At 39.2% G+C, this 23,757-nt stretch overlaps 1 protein-coding gene across 2 annotated transcripts; it reads right to left on the bottom strand.

Annotated features, from left to right (window-relative positions):
- Positions 1-342: 342 nt before the first annotated feature.
- STEAP2 (STEAP2 metalloreductase) lies at positions 343-20,937 on the bottom strand. 2 transcript variants are annotated; one of them, XM_072784273.1, is made up of 5 exons: positions 20,554-20,937; positions 12,820-13,344; positions 8,985-9,512; positions 6,509-6,673; positions 343-4,373 (listed from the first exon to the last, which is right to left on the bottom strand). In XM_072784273.1, the coding sequence occupies exons 2-5, from the start codon at positions 13,309-13,311 to the stop codon at positions 4,086-4,088; spliced, it is 1,473 nt and encodes a 490-aa protein (XP_072640374.1). In that variant the 5' UTR covers positions 13,312-13,344; positions 20,554-20,937; the 3' UTR covers positions 343-4,085. The 2 variants fall into 2 exon arrangements, with proteins under 2 accessions (XP_072640374.1, XP_072640375.1); XM_072784274.1 differs by lacking the exon at positions 20,554-20,937 and adding an exon at positions 19,580-19,809.
- Positions 20,938-23,757: the final 2,820 nt, after the last annotated feature.

Below are 23,757 nucleotides of genomic sequence, written 5' to 3' on the forward strand. Positions count from 1 at the left end.
AATAGTGAAAGGAATTATAATGGAAAGGAGGGGAACTGAGTGGGAAAAATTAGAGAGGGGACAAACCATGAGAGACTTCTAACTCTGGGAAACAAAGAAAAGGTTGTGGAATGTGATGTGGGTGGGAGTATGGGGTAACTGGGTGATGCGCACTGAGGAGGGCACTTGATGGGATGAGCACTGGGTGTTATAAATATGTTGGCAAATTGAATTAAATTAAAAAATGTAATTAAATTTTTTTCTTGCATTAAAAAAATTGAAGAACCCATTCATTCCTGTAAAATGCATCATTCAAAGTAAGAACAGTACCGGTTCATTTAGAGCAATTACATATACTGAATATTTACCAGAATTTGTTTTATTGACTTATGAACAACTGAAGGTAGAGCATCTCATTTTCATGACAACACATCACAAGTAGAAATCTGAACACTGGACTGAGGCATGTTATACTATGTGTAGTAATACTTTAAGTCAAGAATTCACAAAATAATTTCAACACCAAATTTTAGGCTGTTTGAATACTAATTTCAAAACAGAGAGTCTGTAGATGGACACAGGTTCAGTGTTTATAGTAATCCTAAAGAAATATTTATGAGTTACATGTATGGGTACTTTAAAATATCACATAAGAAACCTTATATTTCACAAACAAATCTCTATTGGGGGCAAAATTCTTTGTACAGGATTTATTATGAAATAGTTTAATGGCAAAAGGCAATTAAGAAGAATTAAAATTTTTTCATATTATGTAAGAGATAAACAATACAAAATTGGATATGATATATTCTTGAAGCCCTTTTACACAAATAATTTTCATAATTTGTAGGTATGAATATACCTTAAATTACTATTATCAAATTAATTTTGAAGTAAAATTCCTTAATCAAATTAAGATTAGGCTAATTCATAAGAAATTAATCAGGTAGTTTAATACTGGAGCTCACTAGCCATTCTATATGTAGCACAAAATAATTATCTCCAATAAATACCTATAAATATAATTTCTTCATACTTTAAAATATTTTAAAATTTAAATAAAAATCTCTACATGTAGACAATCTGGGCTAAATTTCCATATATGCCTTGAAAAATATATGTTCACATGAATATATTCTTACTTAAACATGATTTTAAATATTCTTAATAGAGGAGACATGAAATCTTCACACAAAAGCTAAATAAATAGCATGATTCAGCCCATGATTATTTTCCTCTTAGGAAAAAATTACTTAGTTTTTTGCATAGGATTAAGACTGGGCATATTTTCTACATTCTTATAATTTTCTCAGGGGCACTTCTCAAAATACAGATTGGTAAAGAATCCCCACTACTTTAAAGTTCCGACCATTTTCTCACATCTAGCAAGAGCAGAATTCAATCCTACTTCTGAGGCCAGAGTAATGATTTTTAAAAAGGTAATTATGAGAAATAATGATTAAGAAAAAAAATCTGGTAGAAAATGGTAAAATAAAGCAATTAAAAGTCAAATAAATAAAAGTCAATATTTTTGTATCTTTAGAAAGGCTTTTAAACATTTAGAATTATAATGAATATATTACATTTATTGTGAAACTTCAAAATTATTTCATCTTTGTAGTACTAAAAGGAAGATATTATCATGAGACAAAAGTTACATCCTATATACATTTTCATAAATTTTGTTTTTTTCACATTTTCAAAGGCCCCTTTTATCTGTAGTAGTGATAACATTATTTATATCATTGGCTATTTAATATACACATGCAGCAATATAATTCAATAGTCATCTAACTTTTAAAAATATTTCATTGTATTTTCACATTAAATGGTAAAAGCGTGGTCTTGACAGAGTGAAACTTGAGGAACAAATATTGAAAATATGCTGTTAATTTCAGTAGTGAGCTACAACAGTTTATGGGTGTCTCCCTTTAAAAGTTATCACCCAACTGAATTCCTACCAAGAACTAGCAAGTAAGTGATTATCAAGAGGGAAAGAACAAAATTAAAATAATATGAGAGAATCGAGTGATTTACCAAATTGACAGGTTGCAGTAGTCGGTAAAGAGCCAATGGTGGGAAAGGTAGCTTCCATAAATAAAACTCCTTCTAGGGGTGCCCAGTGGCTCAGCTGGTTAATGTCTGACCCTTGATCTTGGCTCAGGTCATGATCTCAGGATTGTGAGATCAAGCAAGCCCTGCACTGGGCCCCTGGGCATGTAGCCTGCTTAAGATTCTCTCTCTCTCCTCCCTCTGCCCCCAACAAAACTCCTTTTATTTTGGCTGCTGCATTCAGTAATACCTCAGTGGCTAAGTTTAGAAATGTTATAATTGCAGAATATATAATTACATAATGCATATAATTGTATCTTATCTGCAACTATTTTAATAAGGAAAGAACAAATGGGAAAAAATGTAGGGCATTCTAATCAAAGTTTGAACAAAATGCAATTTTAATGTGGAATGTCAGTACTGAAAAATTTTATGAATAATTTGTATGATTATATGTCTCTAGAGTAGATTTATAATTAACCACTCTTCTTAAAATCCTTCATGCTTGCAAACTGCTCGCTAATGAATGGTTGAATAGGCAGAAGGACCTCTCAGGAAGAGAAAAAGAGGTGACCAACACGACAGGGATTTTTAAAGGTTCTACAGGATCTCAGCCATTCATTAAAACTGCTATGGTCCTATCTCTGCTGGTGTCCCAACACTGTCTAGGGAATCACATGGACTGCCATGGGTCTCCAAGGTCATGTCCCAGGGAAGATCCTCTCGCAAGGTTAGGAACTGTATATCATCCCACAAGCAATTATAAATTTGTGACTGTAATATTTTCATAAATTTTTGATACCCACACACACTGTAAAGAATGTCAATGCCTTTATGACAAAAGAGGAAGCATCTAGATTGGCATCATGTTGGTAACGCATGTGGATGAAGCAGGGGCCATCAGCCTAGCAGTTAAAACTATAGCCTCTGAAATAGGATGGCTAGACTTGAATGCCAGCTCTGCCTCTTATTAACTGCATGATCTTGGGCAGATTATTTTTCTATCCTTCTGTTTTCTCATATGTAAAATAAGGATAATAACTACCTCTGTCACAGGGCTGCTGTAAATATTAACATGGGATAAGACAAATAGCTGAGAGCACTGCCTGGCATATTATAATCTCTCAGTGAATGTCAGTCAAATTTTATGCAAGATAGAGGGATGAATGGCTAAGATGCAACGCTGTAGATCAGCTGACCAATTACTGGTGGGTAAACTTCATAGCTTCCCTCTAACTAGAAACAACTTTAATATTCACAGGCGTGGTACAATGTTAGAAAAATCAATTTTGGAATCCAAATATTACAGTCTTCTCCCTAACCAACATAATAACATGCAAATGAAACTGCTCTGTAACAAGATAAGGAATGAAATCTTTCATGAGGTACATATTATCAGTATGCATTTCATGTCTCCATTGCATTTCAAATATAATTTCAGATTCAAATTGTTTTTTTAAAATTTGTGTTTCTTCACAAATCACACTGGTTCATACAATTAATTACATTATTCAAACCCTATCTTCTGAGAAAAATATAGGAATGTTACCATTCACCCTTACCTAGATGCTAATGTAAGTGACCTTTCTTAAAGTTACTGTATGATTATGCATGTCTATTTCTTGAGCCGGATAACAATTAAAACCTTAGGTAAGCTTCAGAAACAAAGAACATATATCCATTAAATTATATTAAAACTTAAAACTCTGCTGGTTTGCAAGGTTATTTTTTTTTTTTGGACATTATGCTGTATCTATATTATTAGCCAGAAATATCTTTGCCTGATAATGGAATACAGTTTGTCAAAGTAACAGAAATGTTACGGTTATGCAAAACAAAATGTACAAGTTGACTACAAAAATTCATAGTGCCAAAATAAGACATCTGTGAAAATTAATTTTTAAAAAAACTGACCACTAATTTGGTTGGGATCTTACTGGACAGATTTCAGGCCACATGAATTTGACAGTGCACTTGCAAATGAACATAAAGGAATTCATAACAATAATGGCATGAGTGGAACTCTACATGGCACTGGTGAGCACCATTTATCATCACATGACTGTAACCCTCTCTGGTGAGAGATGAGGAACTGCTCCTCCAACACCTTCTTCTAGAAATTGGCTCTTTTCCCAACCTTTTTTAATTCTCTTGAGCTTTCGGCTTATACATGGAAGGAGTAAAACGATCTTACCCAGAATTACAATTGAGGGCAAAACAAGAGCAAGGACGAAGTTTGGTGGTGTATAAAACCTGTAGTACTCTTCTTCAAAAGCTCGTTTCCATCCATAAATTAAAACATGGAAAGTACTTATGAGCAGAGCAACATATCCAAGTGTAGACTTGGGTAGAGGAGAAAGAAAAAGAAACAAAGAATAAGGAACAAATTATTCAAACTCAAAAATCAATGCATCCAGCTACACCAAGTTTATAGTGTGCTAAAACTATTTTATCTTACATTACTGACCTACTCTTTATTATCTACTAAATTAAAATTTAGTATTTCCACATATTTCATATATATTTAAGTGTTTGTCTTATTTTATACAAAGAAAGCCATATTGTATTTAGTTTCATACTCTGATTATTGGATCTTTTCCTCATGTCATTAAATATGAAACAAACCTTTTCCTCATGTCATTAAATATGAAAACATGACTCTTTATGCTTTATAATATTCTATTGAATGGATGTGTTATTGCTTACTTAATCATTCCTTTTTGTTTTTTTTTGAACGTTTACTCTGTTTTCAACTTTCCTCAATTATAAGCCCTTTTTCTATATTTTGGTTTATTTCTTTAGAACTTATTTCTAATAGGGGGGTTACTGGTCAAAACATCTGGGTTTTCCTTAAGGGTACTGATGAAAACTGCAAAACTTCTTTACAAAGGTTAACCACATTTCCAACAGTTATGAGTATTAAAAAATTATATATATCTATATATATAATATACACACACAATAAAATTAAGTGCTGAAGAGCATTCTCATGGGAATACGCCCCCCACACCCTGCCCCACATATATATACTAGTTGAAGGTAAATATGAAAAACCTGATAGTATTAGTATGTGATAGAATAGCATTTCAAACATGTGGCTTTATTGATCATTAAATCAAATTATTCAGAGTACTTCCATTAAGCAGTTCATAGGTGGAAATCTAAAAGGTCAGCATTCTGGGCTCCCTAAATCATTGTTTGATTAATTACTTTGAGAAATGGTCTATGTAACATTACATCAGTGTAATGATGTAATGTCTAACTTCATGGGGAAAGGATCGACTCTTTAGCAGAACTGTTCTGTTTTGCAGTTACTCATTTCAATTTAATGATCACTTGCATCCACCCAACACCTTTTATCAGAGAGCCTTCCATCTCTTTCAGGTATGATTAAACTGACAGTAGGAAAAGTATTCACATTTTCTTTCCTTCAAAAAGGAAAGACAAATTTAGACAGGGAGATGCCCTTAACTTGAATGAGCTCTTTAGATGACTTGGGGGGTAAAAACCTCAAATAGGCAAAAACAAAACAAAACAAAATTTAGTGTACCACCAAGTGACAGTCATCCACATATTGTACTATAAACCATTTGGATACAACCAATACTGACTGTGATAGTACAGGTGGGGTCTAAGCTTGAGTTACATATTTTAAAAATATGCATATTTGTTAAATAATTATTACTGGAGAAGGTAAATGTTTAATTTATTAAAGAATACAGTGCTGTTTTGAAACACCTTTGTATATACTCATAGGCACATATATACAACTAATATACTAAATACATATAATAATAAGATTCATAAGGTTGGTTGCTTATCATAATCCATCAGTCCAGTCACCTAATTTGCCACACATTTCTTTTACAATATTCAGACTGACCTTCTCCTCACTTGAATTCAAATTAATAAGATTTTTCTAGATTGATCAGGTGACTCAAAATATAAAGGAATTCTTTATTCACTGGTTGAGTAACAAACTGACTTTTGGCACTAAACTTGATCTAAGCTTCCCCATTCTCACTTTCCTTTTTTTTTTTTAAAGAATTTATTTATTTATTCATGAGAGATACAGAGAGAGAGGCAGAGACACAGGCAGAGGTAGAAGTAGGCTCCCTTCAGAGAGCCTGTTGCAGAACTCAATCTCAGGACCCCGGGATCATGACCTAAGCCAAAGGCAGACGCTCAATCACTGAGTCACTGAGGCATCCCATCATTTTTTTTTTCTTTTTAAAATGAGCCTTATCTGTAACGTTAGGCAGTGCTATCAAAGTCTTCTAGTAGAATCCTGTACTGGTCTTTTGCTTACTAAACCAGAATGGCCCTAAGCTGGCTTCCAGCAATTTTCATTCCTTGAGCTAACTGCATAAATGCAGCCCCAAAGGCACTCTTTTATAAAAAGCATATTTAAAATTAAACTGTACTTAACACTTAAATTCTATGCCGCCCAATCCCTCACGCAAAAAAGCCCACGTACCTGAATAAAACTGAATTCCCTCCAGTTTAAAGCATTGCTCACGGAAGGGATAGAGGTGACTGCCAGGAGAGACAGTAAGCCAAGGCTCATTATGCCAAAGGAGATATACATTTCAATTCTCCAAACTTCTTCCTCGTTCCAAGAGTTTTCGACATTGGCATGAACCTAACGAGAGCAAATGTGAATTTCCTTCATTTGGCAGAATATTCACCGATTCAGCGCAGTTCACTCTTGGAATAAGAATACATCATATATGGACAGATTTAAATTGTATTTTTTCAATTTAACAGACCGTGATGGAGAACCTATTACTGGATGGTATTGTTCCAGGTGTGGGGAAAAGAGAAGGGAGAGTTAAATAAAGGAAGACTAAGATTCTCTCTTTCCTGGCATAAATGTGAGGGGATGGGTCAGTCTGTCACCTACATTGTAATACATCACAGTCACAGGGAGTCTGGGGTCCTAAGACCAGGAATGTCAAGTGTTGGTTCCAAGGTGACATGAGAAAAATATTGGCAGTTAGACTTAGTTTTGAGGTACTTTACTAAGTTGATTTAAACTTGGTCGAATATTTTGGGTACATCCTGGCTTTAGATCAACTTAGAATCCAGGAAGAGAATTTCTAAATTATGTGTGCATTTTCCTCTCTCACTTGAAGAATATTTGTATGTCATTTGTTTCTCTTTTTTTTCTTTACCTTCTTTTCCTCAGAAAGCTGAGATCTCCTTATGGATAAAGTCATACTGAATGCAAATATTTACTCTCTTGAACTGCCTCACTGATGCACTTCTCCAACTCTTCAGTTGCCTCATTCCTATATAGTACTTCTTCAAATGTCTTTTCCTTACGTTGATAATACATATATGATCAAGTCAGACTTGATTAACTCTGAATATGTGGTATTCTGCATAGGGATTACTTTGAGAAATGTCAATTTACATGTAAACAATATAACTATAGTATAAATCAAAGGTTGGACTCTTCAGCCTAAAGCTTTGATTTAAATAAATATCTATTCATGGATAACAGATTCTAACTTAACACAGTTTAACTCTGTTCAGTTCCAGTTAACAAAAGAAACTTGAAATTAAAAAAAAGGAAAGCTAGTTCTGAGCATTAGGTCCCCGGAACAATCATACGAATATCCTGAAAAAAGCCACAGAGCTCCTCTGTGGAAAAAGGCTCTTATTATCTTCTTTGATGTCTATACAACAATACAGAACAACCACCAACCTCAGTAAACCCAGAGCTTACAACCTGCACCTACTTGGCCTCCCAGGCCATTCATTCATCCCACAAAACACTTTGTGAATGCCTTACTACGTGCCAGGCACAGTTCTAGGTGTTACACATACATCAGTGAACAAAACACACAAGATCCCTCCTCTCATAAACTTACATTCTGATGAGAGGAGGCAGACAACAGTAAATAAACAAGGAAAACATAAAGTGTATTACTGAAAAGAGTAAAAATTGAAAGTAGAACAGAGTAGGAGGGACTGGGGCGGGGGAGGGGGCAGTGGGAACACAGGGTTTGAGTCAGAAGCAGGTAGCAGAATTTAAAATGATGTCCAGGCTCGGCCTCTGTGAGAGGTGCGATCTGAGCAAACAATTAATGACCAGTGAGGGAGCTGGTGGAGCAAATATCAAACCCTTAGTATTTGGTTAAGTTGAAGAGGTATTTTTAGACAGACAATGGCTTAGCGAACATCAATTCATTAATTTATTTCACATTATTTTATGTTGAGACAGGCATAAATACCAATGGCTATGCATTTGGATCATGATGCCATGGATCCTTATGAAATGCCATTCGTTTTGCTACAGAGTCCTCGCTGTCATTGGTAAATACCACATCAAATAGCTTTGAGGAGACCCTTTATGTTCCATTTGCTGAATGGATATCATACTTTGCTCCTTCAAGCCCCTTTCACATGAAGCTTTCTGTGAGATTTTCTTAAAGAGCTAAGTGTTATAAAGGTTCACCTGAGGACCTAAAGCTTCACCTGAGTATTTTTCCTCCTTTTATTTTTGATAACAAAATCCTTGAAGATGTATGTCTCTTGATTCTGGCTTCCTATTCTGTTTTGTATTTTCACTGGTTCTAACTTTATCACAAATGTTTACTGAGAGTACCTTATCATTTCATGGAACACAGCCAATTATAAAACATTAAAATAACTGTTTAATGCTAAAAGCAATCATTGCAATCATAACATAAAAGAGAAAAAACAGCTAACCCTTTATTTCTGTTCTTATTCTTCAAAGAAAGGTACGGTAGCAGCTTTTATCTTAAATGATTTTGAATCAGCCACATAAACATTGTATAAAGAACAATTCTTTCCCCTCCCTTAATATACCAAAATTTCTATTACAAGGTCTGTAAAATTTGACACTATTTCAAATCTCACATTTTACAGATTATACTTATAAGGTATTTCACTAGTATCCAATAAATAACAAGCAAGTTCCATACCTGCTGATAAGCCATGTTGAGAAACAAGTATCTCTCTGACCTTCTCATTGGTAAGCAGAGGCTGTAGGCAACATGGACCGAAGCGAAGAAAAAACTTAGTAATCCAAGTTGTTTCCTGCACTGTAACCAGGTCTCCAACCAAGGCGGAAATTTCCTATACTTGGTGCCGTAATAAAGCTGATAAGCAGCTGCCAGGAGACCTGCTAGGTATACCAGAGACAGCAAAGTAATGGCAACTATGGGCAAGGTTTTATTCACAATCTCAATAGGAATCTTGTAAAAATCACTCTGCTGGTTTCTAGCATATGGATGTATCACATCTCTGACAAAGGAATATAGAAAGAAAAACGTGGCTAGGCTTATGGCTACCACCACTGGCCCTCTCCAGAGAGTAAATAGTCGCAGGGGCAAATTTTCAATCTCCCTGGCCGATGACAATGATCCCAAGTCAACAGGAATGAAATTCAGCTGACGGGCAAGTTCAATAACCTGTTGTCGAGCTTGAATATTGTTGCTGCATATATAGACCTGTGGCAAAAACAAAAGATTCATCATTACTATTGTTTATGAAAATGGTGATGTTTGCACACTGCACCCACAGAGCATTGCTTATGACGACCTTGGGTGATGCAAAAAGTTAAGGAGATAAAGCATTTACTAACATTATTAATCTATTGATTAATAGGTCAAAACAGTGTCATAGAAACAATAAAGTCCTTGCTACCTGTGAGGACATGAAAATAAAATGCAGAAAATTCCTGCTGGAAGCTGGGATTGGGAAGTCCTCAGGGGAAGGAAGGTTTCTAGAACATGTGGTTCAGTAGCAGTGGCAAGGTAAGGTCTAGGGTGAGTTTGGGCTGCTGGCCATCCACTGGCTACTCTGGCTCTCACTCTGGGGTTGGCTCCCCCAGCCTCTGAGGACAATACCTAGTTCTAGGACTGTAGTGATTCTGTCTAGCAGAGGGATTACAAGCACTGTCCTTTAAAGATATTCAGCAATACAAGATGGACATGGACTCTGGATGGTTGAATTTGCAATTAAAATCTCTAACTTATGTCACACTGCTGTACAATTTATAAAATTTCTTTGAAAGGCCATGAGTAATCTCGGGTTATTATTATATGACTTCATTGATCAGAATATGAAATTCTTTCACCTGTGAATAATGATACTATACCTGCGTAAGGGAAAAATGGTATTATAAGGCTTAGTTAATTTAAATAGTAAAGCCACTGCCATTACCTAATACTAAGGTGTTACATCTATAAAATGAAATGATGGGTGGGGATGAGCGTGGACTTTCAAACTACCCAAACCTCTTATATTTCTGTAGTTAGAATTCAACTAATATTTGTTGAGCACAAATTCATTTCTGAAGTGAGCCACTATTACTTATGGGCAGGTCATCATCTCACTTGGGGCTAGAAAAATATTGCCATAAAGTCTCTGTTAATGTTTGGGGAAAACAAATTCTAAATATATCCCTGAAGTTGTTTACATAAGGTCTCTGGAACAGACCACACTGAAACACTTGCTTGCTAAAATGTGCATTTTGCTGACAATGTAGTGCTCTTTGGATCATTAATTTTACCTAACATGAACAGATTAATAACAAAGTCAATATTATTTATACAAATGTCCATGAATTTCTAAAATGGAGTGGAGAAGAATACCTATATTCCAAAGAAATAAAGAAAAGCATTCTAAATTAATTTATTATAGCTGTGACAATGCTGACCATTTTTTACTTCTTGTAAAAAAAAACTTGTAATAAAACTTAAATATAAATATAACCTATAAACTATAACTTTTATTTAAATTTAAATAAATTTAAAATTCATTTAATTTATAAACCTAAAAGTATAAATCCAACATTTGTAACAAAAGTAGAATCCCTATGGAATACAAATCAAACTATTTCTGTGCTCACTTTGAATTCAAATCCATATTTTTTATAGATTTTTTTTAAAAGATTTTATTTATTTATTCATGAGAGACACACAGGGAGAGGCAGAGACACAGGCAGAGGGAGAAGCAGGCTCCCTGCAGGGAGTCTGATGCGGGACTTGATCCCAGGACCCCAGGATCATGCCCCAAGCCAAAGGCAGACGCTCAATCACTGAGCCACCCAGGTGCCCCTGTAGTTTGTATTTTTTGTAGTTTCCTATTTTTTGTAGTTGTTAAAGATCAAAATTATCAGAATTATGGGCAAAGGGTTAAATTTAGGTTTATCCCTAGTTTGGTGTATGCATTCCTAAACTTTGGATATATGAAAGAAAAAAGGATTTAGAAATAGCCTCTAGGAAAGCTGGGAAGTATATAATCTTTTACTAGTCTTCCAAAGTAAAGACTTAAAATGAATAGTTATCATGATCTGATATGCCATGTTCAGTGATACAATACCTGACTTCATTTTCTAAGGTATTTAATCTAAGGCATGAACTGTCTTTACGAACAAAAATAATGAAAGTATTTTATCGTCAAGCTTACCTATGATGCATGACTACACCTTTAAAAGACTTGTAAGGTGCACTATTTTATATGTTTACTTATAAAGGCTCTCATTCCATAAAGGCATTGATGGAGCTCCCCATATGCTTTATTCTCAAGTCAAACTGGATAGAACCCATACTCTAAAAAAGAACCCAAGAAATCCAATCTGCTTCCCTACACAGATTAAAATCTAGACTTTAAATAAAACGAACTGCATAAAATAAAAAGGCACTTCTAAAATTTTTTTTTTTTTTTTTTTTTTTATGATAGTCACAGAGAGAGAGAGAGAGAGAGAGGCAGAGACATAGGCAGAGGGAGAAGCAGGCTCCATGCACCGGGAGCCTGATGTGGGATTCGATCCTGGGTCTCCAGGATCGCGCCCTGGGCCAAAGGCAGGCGCCAAACCGCTGCGCCACCCAGGGATCCCTAAAAAGGCACTTCTAAAGCATTCTTCTTGAGGCTCATACTAAATAGTGTTGCATACACAGATGGAATACTGTTACCAAACAGCTGCCAGGAAGAAGGGAGGGGAGAGCTAGGGAGGGAGGGAGAGAGTTGGGGAGATAGAGAGAAGAAGAAAAAAGGCATGTTTGTTATTGTTTCTATTTCTGAGGAAGCCAGGAGAGACTCAATGTAATGTGTGCCGTTATTCATCGGCCAACTTTGCCTTTTCCCGAATTAGCTGGTAATAACAGAAAGTCCAAGTAATTTTCTCCACTTTCCACACTATTTGATAGGGGTAGAAATGCACCCTTACAAGGTCAGGACATAAGTTTTCAGGTGCTCAGACACAGTTTTCAAAATGATAATCACTGGAGAGTGTCAGAATTTGATTTTTAAATGTAGGACATTTGTTTCACTACTTAAATACAGAATACCAGACAAATACCAATAAAATTGGGGATTAAGAGGTACCAACTTCCAGTTTTAAATACATCATGGAGATGAAAAGTACAGCACAGGGAACATAGTCGATAGTATTGTAATAATGTTGTGCAGTGGGGCACCTGGATGGTTCGCTTGGTTAATCCTCTGCCTTTAGTTCGGGTCACGGTCCTTGAGTCGTGGGATGGAGCCCCGTGTTGGGCTTCCTGCTCAGTGGGGAGTCTGCTTCTCCCTCTCCCAATTTGTGCTTTCTCTCTCTTGTCCCTCAAAATAAATAAAATTAAAAAAAAATTATAACGTCGTACAGTGACAGATGGTGACTGCACTTGTCGTGGTGAGCACTGAGCGATGTGCAGATTGTCAAACCATGATATTATATACCCGGAAACTAACATTGTATGTCAACTATACTTCAATAACTAAAGAAAAAATGAAAGAAAAAAAAAAAAACCATACCTGCCGGCTGGCATCCTTGGGTCCTAACTGAAGGGCCCAAGCTGAGACAACATTAAAGCCTTTGACAATCAGAGAATCCGGGAATAATGAAGCCAAATATTCTGCGTTGGATTCTGGGTATTGGTTTATCCTCATGTTATTGCTCACATCAATCAGGATTTTACCCACAAGCAGATGTCTCAGGTCCCAAAGGGAGGTGTAATGTTCTCTATGCAGAGCAACAAATATTATATTTGTTTTTGTTAGAGCATCTTCATGGTGAGTGACGTCTACCACGTGAGGAAAAAATTCAGAAGCAAACTTAGGATTTCTACTTCCTATCACCACATGATAGCCACATCTAATAAGTCGAATCGTCAGTGATTTGGCAAAATCCCCACTTCCAATCACACCTACAGTGACCTTCCTTGCATCTTTGATACCATTTATGCCATTAGGCAAAAAAGTTTCGCTAAGGTTCTTAGGGCTTCCCATCATAGAGATCGATTCCATGATATGGGCTCTTTCAAGATCACCAGAGATGTCCTAAGGGAGAGAAAATAAAATCTTCATCAATTACCTATTACCCAACAGTCATATACTTCCAGACATTATAGTAATACCCCTCATTTACAGAAGTAAAATATTTTAGCAAGCTATAAAACCTGGAACCCAGCAAGACACAATTTGTAGGCTAAAAAAGGATGTCAGAGTAGAAAAATGAACTGTCACAAAGTTGATATGCTAAAGTGGGGCTTCTGAAATTTTAATGGACACATGAATCACCCGAGAATCTTATTAAAATTCAGATTCTGATTCAGTAGGTCTGGAGTGAGGCCCAAGATTCTCCCTTTCGAACAAGGTGATACAAATGATGCTGGTCTACTGACCTCTGAGCAGCGAGTCACTACAGCACAAAAGGCAAGAGACTTTAGTTTCACCTAGAATTTTTTTAAAAGCACAGTTCTACCAAGTCAGATTATCCAGTTTTTGCAGCAGATCAGAGGCAGCCAGTCAGAAATTCCACTAGAGGTGGAGGTGATGTGCTGGCATGTGAAGAGCATATATAACACGAGAAGACAGAAAAAGCCACCAAAAAAACGATTTAAAAATGGCTAGAATCGTTTGAGGTAGAGTCTATAAATTATCCTATATACCAATAGCTAAAGAGAGTAAGATAAATCAGTTAATAAAAAATGACCCCCCCCCGGCATTTAAATAATATTTTAAGAAAAACAGGCTTCAAAATATAACGAAGGATTAATTAAATACCATTTACTTCTATCATTCACTCTTATCCTACAATTTATTAAGACAGCTTCCCGACAAAAAAACAGGATTAGTAATGTGTTTATGGTCTTAAATTACACAATACTTATGAAATCTTTTTCTTCCCCTTTTATTTGTTGGCTTAAATACAGTGAAGTTATTTTGCCTGAAAAAAATCTGTCAAATTCACTTCTACTTAGGGGACTAACATCTGAAATGTTGATATTTGTAATAACATGCTCAAGAAGACACATCAAATGGCCATGAATCAGTGTTGCTGTTGGATCTGAACAAAATATACTCTTCCAGATGCCTGGGTGGCTCAGAGGTTGAGCGTCTGCCTTTGGCCCGGGGTGTGATCCTGGGGTTCTGGGATTGATTCCCACATCAGGCTCCTGTGTGGAGCCTTCTTCTCCCTCTGCCTGTGTCTCTGTCTCTCTCCCTCTCTCTGGTCTCTCAAATTAAAAAAAAAAAAAAAAAAAAAAAAAAAAAAAGGAATCTTTAAAAAAAATCTTAAAAAAATAAAATGAAATTTGAAATTTAGATTAGAGCCAGAAAACCCCCACTTTTTACCCTACAAATGGACCACAATGACTCCCCAAACCCTGTCAGTTAATCTTTAGAAAACCAGTATTACCTAATCCTTGTATAGCACACTTCATGTGCCATCTGTAGGCACTTTTTATGTTAACGGATTGAACCCCATGACTGCTTGATGAGACAGCTGTTAATAATGTCATGCCTGTTTTGAACATGAGGAAACTGAGACATGTAGAAGAGCATTAATTTGTCCAAGGTGGTAAGTGAGAAAGTCAGGGAGCCAGGATTAGAATCCAGGCAGCCCAGCTAAGGCACGTGTCACTTTGGTGCAAGTACAGAATTTAGAGAAAGGGCCTTGTTCTTTGGGGGAGAGGGGCTGAGTGGGGCAGTGATGGTTGTGCTCAGGTCAGTGTATTCTCCTTCTTGGGCATGGTTCACTCCTCAGCATTACCTAGTGATCTTAATGTCTAACTCAGATCCTGAGAAAGGAGAAGACTCACTATTTTTGCATCTATTACACGTTTCATTTCACTTTTCAAGATAGAAGGGGTGGGAATTATCTGCTTCCCATGCACTCAGAAGGCCAGGCAGAGGTCAGAGGCACCATAGTACAAAACATCAATATCCTCTTGGAGGTATCATGAGCTATCTTGGGAATCAAGAGCAGTTAAAGGAGACAGAAGTCATACAATCGATGATCATTTCATTCAGGCATCCAAGGTGAACTGGCCAACCTACCCCTAATCATATATGCCACCTAAGGGGGAAGAGTTATTAGACTCACACACAGGAAACCAAGTGTCCTATATCCCAGTCCTGAATTCTGAGTAGAGATTGTGGCATCTCTCAAATCTAAGAATTGCTGCACTGGCTTTCATATACACAATAAAGCATGAAGTTTGCTGACTCTGCCTGGTGCTATGAGAGTCAGAGGATCCCACCACTTGATAAGTGGAGAAGCAGAATTGTAATCTCAGAGCTGCTTCTTCCCACAGGGGAGAATGGCCCCCTGAAGCAGTGGTTCTCAGCTCTATCTGCACACTGAAATGGCCCAAGGAGCTTGTAACCCAGGGACACCTAGTTACCTCCAGCCAGATCTTTGTTTAATTGGTCTGGAGTCCAGCTTGGGCATCAGGCTTTTTTTTTTTTTAATTGTTCATTGGGTGTTTTAATTAATATGCAGCTGTATTTGAAAACAACGCTACTAAAAGGTTCAGAATTCAAGCTAATACTTAGCTTGGCATTTGGAAATAACAAATGTGGCTTTTTGATCCTCAAGCTCATTTTTGCACTGTGGTTTGTGATCACGAAAAATAACACTAGCAAGAGAATAACCGTTGCCTGGAATGCAGGAAGCTGAGGAACATGCATGTTGTCCCTCCCCATCTCCTACTCAGGCAGGAGCAGTATCGGAAGGACCACTCACTATTTTGCAATTTCCCTTTTATCCACTTTCTGGAAAGTCAGTACCACTCCTTAAAATGTGTCATCCCATTGCACGGCATATTTTGTTCCTGTTGTTTCACAACATTCAAAGTTCAGGATGTCCAGTGACGCTATCTTCTCCTTCTGGCTGACAAGCGACTCCAGCTCTCCGGGCATCAGAGGCTCTGCTCACTGGAGTAGATGGGAGTTTCTAAGTGACCTGACTCTCTCTAGAATACTATCAAACTTTAATGTGAATATGATCACCTGGGATCTTGTTAAAATGAACATTCTGATTCTCTACGTCTGGCATGAGGCTCAAGAGTCTGTGTTTCTCCAGAGCTCCCAGATGATGCCCCTTGTCCTAGTGGTTTGTGGGCCACACTTTGACTACCAAGGTCTTGGAGTCTCTCTACCTTTTCATTTGATGTGATTCTCAGGTAACACAGACTAAAGAATTGAGAAGGTTATACATTTATGGAAAGTTTTGTTTATGCGGTACTGAGGAGAAAGGACAGGCTGAGGCTTCTGAAATCTTGTTTTCTGAGTCTCTTTCCTCTGTTATATGGAAAACAAAGAGGTTGTACCTAACTCCTGCAGTCCAATACTAAAATCCTTTTGTTTCCAAGTCTTAAAACTATAAAATCATAGTAATATCACTACTTTATATTTAACACTGTGACACTTCAACTTCATGAGCTTGACTTAAAAGTGTGATTTAGGTAGCACATGGAGGGACACCTGGGTGGCTCAGCTGTTGAGCATCTGCCTTCGGCTGAGGGCGTGATCTTAGAGTCTTGGGATGGAGTCCCACATGTGGCTCCCTGTGTGGGGCCTGCTTCTCCCTCTGCATGTGTCTCTGCCTTTCTCTCTGTGTCTCTCATGAATAAATAAATAAAACCTTAAAAAAAAAAGTAGCACATGGATTCCTTGAAATTTCAAGGTCACAGTTTTCCTGAGTGGCCATTCAACTTGCTGTTTGCATTCAATACTTGAAGTATATCATCAGGGTCAAAGAATTGGATTATACTCAGCTACATGGCCTCCTGAGATTCTGTTTAGAAGGGTTTCCTTGACATTCCTCGGCTGAATGGCAGCTGTTATGCTATATAAATAGAACCTAATTTGTTTCACATACAAACATCTAGGGCATTAATTTTTAAATGATAGTACCTCTGAAAGGGGCTGTCCTCAGAGATCTGGGTGACATCCATAACTTGATGATTTAGACATGTTATCAAGTAAATATAATTCCCCCAGGGCCATGAGAGGGTGTGGGTGTATTTTTGACTCTCCAAGTCCACATCTGAACCTTTCTTCTTCTCCTCTCCTGCAAACACTCCGCTCCTCAGAGGCCGGTGGCACCTTATAAAACCTCCCTGTAAGCATTGCTGTCATCTATTGACTTCCAGCTTACTCTTTATCACTAGTGACTTTGACATACATAGTCTTCCTCTCCGTGCCAACAGTTGTCATCCTTTTCTGGGATGTTCTGGGATGTCTTCACTCAAGTGGATAAACCACTCAACCTCACATCCTCTTGTTTCCATCAGTTGTTAAACCAAAAACAATGAATCTCTGCCTCCATCCGACTCAGCCATTCACTTTCTGATATCTCCAAACACTATCTCCGAACCTTCCAATAATCTTAGTCAGATATTTGCAGTGACTAATTCAAGTCAGCAGAAAAAATCTGATGCATTGACCTGCTATTTTCTCACTATCAACCTCCTCCTGGTTTCTCATTACCTACCTAAATTCTACAGCATACAGTTATGGTCACTTGCTTAAAAAGATCAACTCTTGTTAAAGACTAAATATTTGTGTCCACCCCCGCCCCTGCCAAATTCTTATGCTGAAATCCTAAATCCCAATGGGAAGGTATTAAAAGGTATGGACTTTGGAAGGTGATTGGGTCATGAGGGTCGAACCCTATTGAATGGAATTTGTGCTCTTATAAAATAGGTCTTGGAGAGCTCTTTCTCTCTTTCTGACAAGTGAAGACAGCAAGAAGATGATAGTCTATGAACCAGGAAGTGGGTCCCCATCAGACCCTGAATCTGCTTTGTAAGAAAGAATGCAACAAATAGGGTTTGTTGTTGAATGTATCAAAAAGATGTGAGGACCAAAAGAAATGTAATGATAGGTCTATAGGTAAGATCCCTTTCTTTGCTGATCAAGACAGGGCAGCCCAAAGTGAGTGAGATGTCAGTGTCATGGTTTACTGGCTGAGCTCCGAATAAACGTCTCTCCTGATGTCCTGATTGTGTCCTTTGAAACTGCAGTCCTAGTCTTTCCAGCTTTTTTTTTAATGTCTTTTTTTTTTTAATTTAATTTATTTATGGTAGTCACACAGAGAGAGAGAGGCAGAGACACAGGCAGAGGGAGAAGCAGGCTCCATGCAGGGAGCCCGACGTGGGATTCGATCCCGGGTCTCCAGGATCGCGCCCTGGACCAAAGGCAGGCGCTAAACCGCTGCACCACCCAGGGATCCCGTCTTTCCAGCTTCTGATGTACCCTCTTCCTCACCTTTCTTACTCACTTATGATCCTTTCCTTAAAATGTGTTTGCCTTTATCTGTGCTACCTTTTCAGTACTAAAGTATAATTACGCTCATTCACTACATTTTCCATGTCACCAGTAAAACTTGAATATAGCTTCTCACTTCCTCTTTGTACAATTAGCTCAATTTATCATTGTTTATATTGTCTCAACCACCCCCCCCCCCGTACCCACCGCCCCAACGCACACAAAAAAGAGGGGCTAGCTAGGTGAAAGAAACTGCAAACCATTTCTAAATAGCCTGCAAAATCTCTAGGATGGGTATTGTTCTTCTGTAAATAGCTTTTAAGCTTGGAAACAGCAGAGGGAGAGAGACAAGGTAAAAACGAAAACACAACAGACTCACTTGAAAGAAAAAATAAATAGATCAACACAACCAAGAAATAAAACAGGTGGAATGACTGGGGGGTTGGGGGGGTGGGGGGGAAGGCACGGACGAGGTGGTTTGGAGAGAATTTTAAGCGTTGCTGGTAGTGGGGCCTTTGCTGGGGCTCAATCTCCAATCTTGAGGGTGGGGGAAGGGGCAGGAGTTCAAATTCTACTTCTCCCAATTTCACCCACAGTGATGAGTGAGAATTAAGCACGGCCCGGAGTAAGTTTTTCCACCTAAAAAATGAACTGCCCGAGGAGTAAAACTTGACACCAATCCCCGTCCAAGGGGTGGGGAAGATAATAAACGGAAATCTGCGGACAACATTTTCTTTATGTCTCTGCTCCATTTTAAGAGCAAGATATTTAGGGCATAATTTTCAACAAGTTTTGGCTGAGGCTGAACACAGGGTTCAAAGAAAATCCAGGACATGAGAGAAGAGGCCAATCACCTCCTAACACACAACGGCCCAAGCACGCCAGGGTCGCATCATCGGCCAATAAACAAGATGACCCCGGGAACACTTGCCCGCACCGCGGCGCTGCGCGACGGCCTGGGAGGTGCGGGGCGGGGGCGCGGGCGGGGGCGGGGGTCCCTCCCGCGGGGTGCTCCTACCTGGGGCGGTCTCTCCCGGCCTCCTGGCTCCTGGGCCCAGCCTCGGGACTTTCTGGGGAGCTCGCCGAAGAGCACGAGCAGTAGCAGGCGGCCTCGGGGGCACAGACCGCCTTCCCCAGCCAGCCCTGCGGCTCCCCAGCTCCAGGGGCGCGCGCGGGGCCCGGGGCGGACGCCCGCAGAGGGCGCGGCAGCGGGGAGGACCGAGCAGCGCGCGGCCACCACTGCCCCTGGACCCTCGGCTCCGCCGCCGCCGCCGCCGCCGCCGCCGCCGCCACCTGGTCTCGCGCTCCTACGCGACCCGCTCACCTCTGCGCCCGCCCTGCGCCCCCCCTCCCCGCGCCCGGCCGGGGCGAGCCCGGCAGCTCTGCGGCCGCGGCGCCCACGCCCCAGGGGCCCGGCCCGGCTGCAGGGCCTCGGGGCCGCGCCTCCGACCGGCGGCTGCAGGCGTTTGGCGCGGCGGTGGCGCTCCCGCGGCTTCCCCGCCTCCCCGCGCCGGAGCGCGCACCGCCCGGGAGGAGGCGGGGGAGGGAGGCGCGCGGAGGCCGGCCCCGCAGTGACGCGCAGAGCGCGGCCCTGGGGGGCCCGGGGACGCCGACCCGAGGGCGCTGCGGCGCCGGGAGCTGCCCGGGAGCTCGGCGGGGTCCGGGCGGGCGCGGGCAGAGCGGGGGAGGCCGGAGAGCGCCGGGCGGGAGCCGGGCGGCTGCGCTCCAGCGGGGGCATCCCCCCTGCCCCCGGAGCCGCGGAGCGTCCGCCCTCGCCCGCACCCCCTCCCCCCGCCCGCCGTCCTTTGGAAGCAGCAGCTCCAGGAAAGGCGAGCCCGGCTCGGTGCTGCGCAGTCGCCTTCCCGCTCCGCACTTGGCCTTTCCGCGCCCGTGCACCGCCCCGCGCCCCGTCCCCGTTGCACACTCTCCAGTTCCTGACGCGTCTCCAAGAACCGGCCGCGGCTTTTCCTCTCCGTGTTCCCTTGCCCTCACCTCGACCCGGCCACGCCGTCTGTTGTCTGGATGGCGTCCTTGTACTAGAATGTCCAGAAATGCCCTTTCGTGAGCCGTATTTTAAAGCTCCCTCGCATAGAAGGATCCTCACAGCCCGCCGACTGCAGATTAGTCTGTTGACTTTGACCTTCGCTGTAGCTGGTGCCAAGCCAGCTCTGGAGTTGGGGAACGCAGGGGCGGACCGGGGAGTCGGGACAAGTGTGTTCCTGGGACGAGCCACTGAACGCTCCGGGCCGCAGTGGCCTTGAATGCCCGGGGGGTCTCTGAGCTGCCGGGCTCTGGCTTTGCGGTCCTGTAAATTCTCGCCCTGCAGACTACCGAGTAGTCTGACTCCTCTGTCTTCTGCAAGAGATCTTTACTCTCGCAATGAAAATCAATTTGGGAAAATTCTCAAAGTTGGGTCGATTTGTTCATACGTTAGTAAATTATCATTTCAGCAAGCTAAGTTGAAAAATTCTCTCTTCCTGGTGGCTTATTAACCAGGAAAAAAAGAAAAAAAAAAAAAAAACAACGGAGAAGGGGGTCTTGGATCGATCGTTGGGACAACTGCACTTTCCCCTCTGTAGTCCATTCAGATTAACCTTTGCAAATGCAGCTTTGGAAATACATTCTCTGTTTGACTTGACATTTGCGCCCTCCCCCACCGCCAAATATTATTAAGGTTTAAAGTTTAGGCATAGGCTGAGCTTTTAGTGATGTTGAGGTATTGACAACTGGCGAAATTCTTTCCATTTTGGTAACTAGAAAAAAATAGTTAAAATTTATACCAATTTTTATTTTTTTGCTTCAGTACTACTCTCAAATAATGAAATTAGCTTGCTTGCTTTCTTTCTTTCTTTCTTTCTTTCTTTCTTTCTTTCTTTCTTAAGCACTTTTGGAGGACTACTAGAAGAAATTCATGATTCTTAGTAGTTTAATGAAAAGTAGGCAGCTTTATCATTTTTTTAAACAATAGCATTACATAACTTTCACAAAGGGTTATTTAAAAATAGAGCACTTTCTAAGTATCCTAAAACTACAAATTATTGTGTAAAGCATATAGGTAAACCATATATTTTATTTTATATTATTATTATTTATTTTTAAAGATTTTATTATTTTATTTCTACAACCTGGGGCTCCAACTCACAACCCAGACATAAAAAGTTGCACGCTTACCAATTAAGCCAGCCAGGTGTCCCTAAACAGTGTATTTTAAATATTTTTAAGAGCTGTCTTAACAGTGGACTATCCCCCTCACCAAAAAAAAAACAAGTTATATTCGAAATAATTTAAGAGAGAAACAGTCAATAATTTGCAATTTCCAGAAGGAATATCCACCTTGCTTATTTGAACTATTAAACAAGTATCCTTGACGGAAAACCTCATGCTGCCAAATGTGGCCCCCAAAACTGTTGGCACTGATGCAAAGCATGATTTCTTCCAGGGTAATTGAAATTTTTACTACTGTTTTTGAGTTGGAGTTTTAGAGTATAAAAATGATTTTGCAAGATTTTTCCAGGTCATGATGTGCTCTTTGAGAAATCTCTACAGTTCCCTGAAGTAGTAATTGATTCTACTGAAGAGCAGCAGTAATTTCATTAAATGGATCTCTAGTGGCCTAGAGGTGTGAACACGATTCTTTTCTTTGACTATTATAACTTTAGAATGGTAGTTCCCAAAGTGTATAACTTCAAGCACTTGTTCCTGAAGATGCTCCTCCAGTAATTCATTCACTACAAAGATATTTATTGAGCTCCTACTATATCCCCCAGCTGAGCCACTAGAAACAATGGTGAAGAACACAGATATATTTACCTGTCCTGTTAGCAGTTATAGTTTGGTGGGAAAGATAAATTAGTAAACAAGTGTAAATAAGATTTATACTAATTTCTTTATGCAAATAAGTATAAATCATGATGAAAACAACAGACTTTGAGATAAATAATAAGAACTTTTTTATTTTAGATTCATGAGGAATATTAATGGATTAGAGGCTCAGAATTTCTACTGTAAAGACATTTACTTAATCGAGTCCCAGTAAATCCCCAAATTTGTTTTGAGCACTGAAACTTTGTGAGGAATGCATATTCATAAAATAAAACCATTTTTTTGTTACTTTTTTGAAGCCAAGAGATCCAATGAACATACATTTGTCAATGGATATTGATATATTTAATAGATTTATAAATATACATATAATATGTTTGAAATAGGTTTTGAAGGCAGATGATATAGAAACATTTATAAGTATGTTCATATATTTTAATAGATTTATAAGAATAAATATTTTTATGGATACTGTCTGAAGAAAACATGGCAGAAACATTTACAAATCTTTTAAAGTATATGAATGTGCATCTGTAGTTAACATTGTTTCATGAACATATTTCCATATATCAACATGGTCTAGATACTTAATTCTTAATCCCTATGTAGCCCATAATATTGGTATGCAATCATTTTCTTAACCCTGAGTTTTAGGAAAATACATTTTCTGATGCTTTTACTATTATAATTAATAGTGCTTTAGCTTCTTTGAACGATTTACTTTGGCAGGTAATAAGTGGAGGGAATATTTCTTTATTAAACATTTAAAAAGTGTATTTTGTATTTTTTATTATTTTTAAAAAGATGTTATTTATTTGAGAGAGAGAAAGAGAGCAAGCATTAGCAGGGGGAGCGGCATAGGGAGAGGAAGAAGCAGGCTCCCTGCTCAGCAGGGAGCCAGATATGTAGCTGGATCCCAAGGACCCTGGGATCACGACATGAGCAGAAAGCAGACACACTTGACTGATCCATCCAGGCCCCAAAATGTGTATTTTTTTTTTAAGATTTTATTTTTAAGTAATCTCTACACCCAAAATGGGGCTCAAACTTACAACCCCAAGATCAAGAATCACATGCTCTACTGACTGAGCCAGCCAGGCACCTCTAAAAAATGAATATTTTTTAAAAATGATAAAAATGTCAGTATAAGAAGATTTGATTCTGAATCTCGTGGATGACGACGTTGTAGCTGAGTATAGCCATGCAATTTCAGAGCCTCTGTTTTTTTGCATGTATTATTGCGTTGGTGCCTAGCAAACCTTGTCAAACCTTACTGAGAGAACTCTTATAGCTGAACAACAACAAAAAGAAAAAAAGAAAAAAAAATTATAAAATAGATGAAAGATTTTAATACATATTTCTTCAAAGAAGATA

Source organism: Canis lupus, chromosome 18 (genome assembly GCF_048164855.1).
Source record: "Canis lupus baileyi chromosome 18, mCanLup2.hap1, whole genome shotgun sequence".
NCBI classification, from domain to species: Eukaryota; Metazoa; Chordata; class Mammalia; order Carnivora; family Canidae; genus Canis; species Canis lupus.